Below are 7,527 nucleotides of genomic sequence, written 5' to 3' on the forward strand. Positions count from 1 at the left end.
TTGGTGCTTTCAGGGACTACCAGAATACAAATGAATAACAATAATAGGCAGTTCATTCCTTGAGAAGATCCAGTTCATCAGCATGTAAACTAATGGATTCAAGATTAAAATCCAGCCTAAACCACCTGCAGGCATGCCTAAAACAAGGCTCTTAAATCAATGCTTAGGAGCATATATAAAAGTAACCTGATTTTCAGTGGTGCTTAGCTCCTTCATCTCCCATTTACTTCAGTGGGATTCATTGGAAATTAGCACCTCCTGAAAAACCAGCCTGCTTATATTTAGGCACTTAATTTGAGGTGGCCAGGTTTGAAATTCTTCACCTCTGGATTAGAATTATTTGTAAATAAAGCATTCATTTAATATTGAAACATTGAAATTTTATTGGAAACAAAGAAGTTTTTGAAAGCCCTCATGTCGCTGTCTTCAGATATATGCAGTGGTATTGTAGCCATGTTGGTCCCAGGATATTAGAGCAGGGGTGGGCAAACTTTTTGGCCCGAGTGCCACATCGGAGTTGTGAAACGGTATGGAGGGCCAGGTAGGGAAGGCTGTGCCTCCCCAAACAGCCTGGCCCCCACCCACCCCCTCTCACTTCCTGCCCCACTCAGAACCCCCCACCTATCCAACCCCCCCACCCCCCGCTCCTTGTCCCCTGACTGCCCTGACACCGATCCACACCCCCACCCCCTGACAGGCCTCCCAACCCTATCCAACCCCCCTGTCCTCTGACTGCCCCAACCCCTATCCACACTCCCAACCCCCCCCCTTGTTTCCCCAGGACCCCACCCCCATCCAACCCCCCTGCTTCCTGTCTCCGCCCCATCCAACCACCCCCTGTCCCCTGACTGTCCCCTGGACCTCCTGCCCCTTACCCAACCCCCCTTCCCCCAACCTCCTTACCTTGCTGCTCAGAGCGGCAGGAAGGCTTATATGAAAGCCTGAGGTGGGTGGGCGCAAGCTGTGCTGCCCGCGCAGCAGCATGGCTGCAGGGAAGGGGGGACAGTGGGGGAGGGGCTGGGGCGAGCCTCCACGGCTGGGAGCTCAGGGGCCAGGCAGGACGGTCCCACGGGCTGTAGTTTGCCCACTTCTGTATTAGAGAGACAAGGTGGGTGAGGAAATGTCTTTTATTGGACCATCTTCTGTTGGTGACAAGCTCAAAAGCTTGTCTCTCTCCAACAGAACTTGGTCCAATAAAAGATACTGCTTCACATACCTTGACTGTCTTCTGATGACAGTTAAATAGCATATTTGAATAATTATCTATACTACACAGTCCGTGATTTCACTCATTTTTATCCTTTGTTTTTATATGTAGCTGAAACTTGACCTGCAACTATCCCTCACTTCAGAGATAGTCTTTTGCTTTTTTGCATATATTTCTGAAAAAGACAATATTCAGAACATTGGCTTGTCTGTAACAAAGTTTTCACTTGCAAAATAAATTACCTAAATTTCATTGTGTTGTAGATAAATTGCTTGTGGTATTCTATCTTAATGTTGGAATGGCTGAATTGCTGCTAATAGTATTTATGAAAAGCACAGTTAATAAAAGCTATTTGTTCAGTGGGCACTGAAATGTACATTAGAGTGAATACAAGATTTATTTGATTTCTGTAAAACTTTGTAACAGCTTTCTAATGCCTGGTGTTTATTGATATTGCTGTCCAATGGCATAATATACCATGAGATGTTATGGTGTTTTTGTATCCGTTTGTTAGTTTGAGAAAGTCAGTGTGTAATCCTGTCTTATGTAACTGTATCTTTCATTTAACTGAGAGTTGTGTTCTGTAATATTTTATGGTTTTAATTTCAGGAATAATGGAAACAGTGGCTTGCAGAAAACATTAAAAGTGGAGCCAGTGATTGACTACTTTGATGTCCAAGACTGAAATGATCAATCTTAAAATATTATTTAGAAAAATGGACGTGAAGATACAGATCTATCATGCAGGATGCTTTGTGGCTAATTAAATGATTAACTATTCAATATATTCAAAGTTCAAAATAGTAAAAAAGCATGGGTGAGTTAAGTTTATGAGCAAAATAGCTTTGTCTAGAAATTAACTAAAATATGAGCTCTGAATATTGCAAGATAAGCTCTTAAAAGCCAAATTCTGATCTCAGATGGATGTGCACAGCTCTTATTGAATGCACTGAGAACTGCATGCGTTCATCTAAAGCCAGAATATGGCTTATCATTTTTTATATCAATGAAACTGATATTTTAAATTTTACTGCAAATATTCAGCTGCTTTGCATATTTTTACATAAGTTGCAGGTGCAGGTATTTTTCACCTCAGGCTGGTAGATTTTTCTTTTGTTTGGAATCAGAATATCTTTAATGATGTGAACCTGCTCATCCATTAATTTGTAGCTGAAAAAACTGGTAATTAAACTGATTCTATTGGGGTAGTGATATTAGTGGCAAACATTCCAAAGATTTATACTGAGGGATCCAACTATATTGTTAAAAAACAACAATTAAATCACAGATCGCTATCATATAATCCTAATGGATATATTTTCAAGGAGTTTTCATGTGATTTTAATCATTCCATTTCTATTGCAAATATATCGAATTTGGGAGTGAAGTATCTGAGTTATTCACACATGGAATAAAACTAAAAATTTAGCTCAACTCTACAATATGTTACATATTCCCAGTGCTTAGCACACTGACACTTGCTAATGGGGAGTGCATCTCATGTTCACTAGCATTTGAGGATTTTGGTACTTTCCAGTTCTTGTTCTTGAGGTGGAGGAGGAAAAATGTCGTTTGTTTGTTTGTGGGTTTTTATTAAGTAAAAGAATAATGGTTTAGTTTTCTTTGTGTTTTATTTAGTTTGTATATTTAAACCAAATAGAGGGATTAAAGTAAAAATGAAAAAAAAATTAATTCAAACTCTTGAACAGTCAGAACCCCACTTATGGCTTTGATGTTCCATAGAGATTGAATCATATGTCTAGGATTAAACTGCTGACTTTGCTAGTTTAATCTTTTCCTCAGTACAAGCTTAGAGCAGTAGGTTTGTGCTAGGCTTTTGTTGGAATATGGGTTGAGTTTGCAGCAATTCTTGAAAACTTCATAAGAAAGTCTGGTATGTTATATCCCTCTCAATGAAAACAGCCTTTTAATGATCACATTACACTTTAAATATATTGCTTTAATATATATATATTTCTTTACACAATTCAGTTGCCAACACAGTCTCCTAGATTTCAGATTGTTTCACATTAATGGTTGTCCTCATGAGGAAGGAGAGTTGAGGACCTTTCTGGGGAAGATGCTAGTGGACCAGATCTTTAGCTAGTGTAAATTGTTATAGCTCCATTGACTTCATTTGAGCTACAACAATTTACCCAAGTTGAGGATCTGGCCCCTTATGCTAATAAGCTCCTTACTCCTCACACTATGCTCTGTCTGTCTCACCCCTCCTGACTGCACACAGGCCTAGAAGTTATTTCTTTGTGTAGCTCTTTGTGCTCAGGGGCAGCCTCTGTTTGCATGTCCCAGAGAGCTTGTGGAACTTTTGAGGGCCATTAGCCGCAGAGGCTCATTTTCGGGTGGGTATGTATCACAACACATTGATTTAGACAATTGTAATATTCTACATTGTCAAAAGGTTTCAGTTTTTATGGCTTTTTGTTGATGTATGTGTTTAAAACTTATTTCATTTAGGAAATGACAACACAATGTAATATGTTTCTAATTAAATATTTGAGATACATTTTCCCCACTTAAAAGAACACTGTCAAGGACTGTTGATCTTTTGTGTGTGTGAGAGTCTTCATACAATGAGTTTCACATACAATGAAAATAATTTTCTTTACCTTTTTCCTTTCATTTGGTGAACAGAAATCAACCTTTTTTAATGAATGAATCTTAAATGAACTAGCTGTTATGGTTTGGCATGACAGTGCACAAAATTCTTAAGCAAGTTGAGCCCTAGTCTTGCAAGGTGCTTAATGTTTTCAATTTCTGCTGACTTCAGTGGATGAATAGGTTGCTCAGCATCTTTCTAGAAGTGTGATCTTGCAGACACTTACACAACTAAGTAGGCCTAACATGTGAGAAAGAGTCTCATTTATTTCAGTGTCACTGCATGACTGAATGAGGGTTTGCAGTATGGCCCATAGTTTGACCCTACAGTAATTTACTTTAACACAGGACTTCATTTAAAATAGCTAAAACATCACCTACATACTTGTTTGAAATTTGCATGAGGTTTTCATAGCAGTATGTCTAGTTCATGCACTTTAATTGGTATTTTTAACAAATTATGATTTGCAACTTAAATGTGAGGCTGATGAGAAGTAGTCTAGAAGATGTTCAGGTTCTGAATAGATCTTTTAATACTTCCAGCTTTTAATCAGAAGAATAGGGAATTTTCAGTTTGCAAAATAAGACTAATAAATATTGTGAATTCATATATACGGATTAATCATAATGCCCCTTATGAAATGTCTAACAAAAGTTTTGCTCAGTTGTGAATATTCACATATGTCTAAGCCTATTTTAATACCAAGGAGGTCAAAGCCTATACAACAGCTTTTTAAAAATCACTGACACACAAATGTTTATTGAAAATTTCTTATTGTAATAGTTCCATTAAAAAAATCATTCATGCACTTCTCTGGGGAAGCAATACCAAAACAAGTTTTTTCCAAAGTATAATTTTCCATCTTTAAAAATGAATTCAACTAGATTTAATTGTGGTGTTCTCCCTTCTCTTCTGGTTTGCTTTGGATCATTTTACTGCATATGTGTGCCTAATGGGAATGCTTTTCTAATATACCATTTTGTATTTCTTCTTATTCTTGAGTCTATTTATCTAAGAGAAAAAAGAGTGAAGTCAGTGGCATTGACTTCAGTGGAGCCAGTATTCCATCCTTGGTCTGTCAATTACATTGCACAGGTCTCAGAACAATACTGTATTTTGTAAATTGTTCTGTATTGAGTACATTACAATAAACAGATTGTCTTTGAAGTAAACTGTGAGGAACAGCAAATTGGTTACAATACATTAACTTTACCAAGTGTTTTTAAATTATTGTATATAAAATACAGGTAGAATTTTGGCATTGGGTCTGTGTAACTGTTCAATAGTTTAATGTGTTAAGAAGTGCTCCAATTATTCCGTGCTTAATGTACATTAATCTGTGCATAATCTAAAATCCTTGCTGTGTAAATTAGCTATGGAGACCACTGTTTTGTGGCAGTTTTACAATATGTGCCTCATGATGAAGTAAGCAAAAGAACATTGCTCTAAAACACTCTTTTAATAAGTTATTTGGTGACAGCTATATATCTATATCACTTGAATCTTTTCAAGTTTAGTGGTGTAATAGGTGACTTACTGTCTAAAGCTGTAATAAAATTAAGTTTCAATTGCTATGCTTTGTAGTTGTTTGAAAACTTTTAGGTAGGCATACATATATTGGGAGGGTCTTAAAATGCTGTAGGGAGGCAAATATTTGAATGGAACATCTCGGGGGTGGGGGGGGGCCTTGCCTCAAATTCTAAAATGTCAGGTGCAGTTTTCTTCCTCCATGTCAACATTTTTAAACAAACACTTTGGGGGGGGAGCTCCATACCAAAAGGAGAGGGGAGAGAGGGGATTATCTGCTATTTATGTAGCATTTAAGAATAATTTTATGCTAACTCCAAGATTTTATCACAAGTCTCACAATCTGTGATCCTTTTTTGAGTGATGACCCCCGTATTGTATTCCACTGTGGTTTATGCATGCACACCATGTGCCCAGAGTCGGCAAATTTGAATGTCGTGACCATTGCACCGCTACAGACTAGGGACCGAATGGCTAGGCAGCAGTCTTGCGGAAAAGGACCTAGGGGTGACAGTGGACGAGAAGCTGGATATGAGTCAACAGTGTGCCCTTGTTGCTAAGAAGGCCAATGGCATTTTGGGATGTATAAGTAGGGGCATAGCAAGCATATCGAGGGACGTGATCGTCCCCCTCTATTCGACATTGGTGAGGCCTCATCTGGAGTACCTTGTCCAGTTTTGGGCCCCACACTACAAGAAGGATGTGGATAAATTGGAGAGAGTCCAGCGAAGGGCAACAAAAATGATTAGGGGTCTGGAACACAACTTATGAGGAGAGGCTGAGGGAACTGGGATTGTTTAGTCTGCAGAAGAGAAGAATGAGGGGGGATTTGATAGCTGCTTTCAACTACCTGAGAGGTGGTTCCAGAGAGGATGGTTCTAGACTATTCTCAGTGGTAGAAGAGGACAGGACAAGGAGTAATGGTCTCAAGTTGCAGTGGGGGAGGTTTAGGTTGGATATTAGTAAAAACTTTTTCACTAGGAGGGTGGTGAAACACTGGAATGCGTTACCTAGGGAGGTAGTAGAATCTCCTTCCTTTGAAGTTTTTAAGGTCAGGCTTGACAAAGCCCTGGCTGGGATGATTTAATTGGGGATTGGTCCTGCTTTGAGCAGGGGGTTGGACTAGATGACCTCCTGAGGTCCCTTCCAACCCTGATATTCTATGATTCATTGGTCTACACATGCGCCCTGGCTCATCTCGTGCCTCCAACCCAGAGGATAAGGGGAGGCCAACCAACTCACTCTCCAGTTCCTTCTCACCGCCTCATGGTCTGGGTTGGAACCTCCAGTGTCTGTAGCTTCAGCTTTATCCTACAAAATAAGATTATTCAAGTGCTTGCTCATGTTGATTCCATTCTAGGTGTGTGCGCACCCATGTGCATGGTTGTCAGAGATCTATCCGAAGGGCTGACCATGGTGCCCCCTTGAGTGCTGTGCCCGTGCGCTGGTATATCCAGCACAGTCGGCCCTACTCCCTCTCAGTTCCTTCTTACTGTCCGTCGTGATTAGTCGGAGCGCTTTTCCTTGCTTAGCAAGGCCTAGTGGTTTTTTCTCCTTTGGACTGCATGCCTTAAGGCTTTGTATATAGTTGATTCTTCAGTAGTTAGTGTTAAGTACCTGTTAAGTGTTTAGTTGTTAGTAGTTAGAGTCCCAACGGGACTTTGCCCCTAGCGGGGCATGACCCAGTCTCCGGGGTTAAAGCCCTGCGTAGACTGTAACAGGCCTGTGACTTTTAGTGACTCTCACAGCAGCTGTCTCAAGTGCTGGGGGAGGCACTTGTAAAAGACAAGTGCCAAATCTGCAAAAACTTTTGTCCCAGTAAGCTGAAAGAGCTGGACATTTGACTGGGCTCTTCTGATAGAGTCTGGGCTCCAAGCCGTCTCGGCATGATTCACCAAGCATCTTGGCATCAGTGCGAAGTACACCCCCAGCACCAAGCTCCGTTCAGCGCCATTCCCTGTCGCCAGTACTGAAAAAGAGAAACAAGAAACAAGGCTCCCTGGGGCCAGGAAAGAACCACCATGTGGCAGCGGGCAAAAGACCTGCCTAGGGACATCCTTATAGTCTAGAGTCCCGTGGCCTTCTCCTGTTGGGGACGTTAGCCCCGTGAAAGGTCCTCCTCCGACTCCTGTGAGCAGTATCCCCTGCCGGCACCGATGCCCTTGCATACGCCCGT

General features: G+C 40.7%; 1 protein-coding gene across 2 annotated transcripts in view; it reads left to right on the forward strand.

Annotated features, from left to right (window-relative positions):
• Positions 1–5,415, forward strand: part of NFX1 (nuclear transcription factor, X-box binding 1) — a 238,251-nt gene extending 232,836 nt beyond the window's left edge. For both annotated transcript variants that reach the window (XM_073332429.1, XM_073332430.1), the window contains one exon: positions 1,817–5,415. In XM_073332429.1, coding sequence (XP_073188530.1) covers positions 1,817–1,892 — 76 coding nt within the window. In that variant the 3' untranslated portion in view covers positions 1,893–5,415. The remainder of the gene's footprint in view (positions 1–1,816) is intronic.
• Positions 5,416–7,527: the final 2,112 nt, after the last annotated feature.

Source organism: Lepidochelys kempii, chromosome 2 (assembly GCF_965140265.1).
Source record: "Lepidochelys kempii isolate rLepKem1 chromosome 2, rLepKem1.hap2, whole genome shotgun sequence".
Classification (NCBI taxonomy): domain Eukaryota; kingdom Metazoa; phylum Chordata; order Testudines; family Cheloniidae; genus Lepidochelys; species Lepidochelys kempii.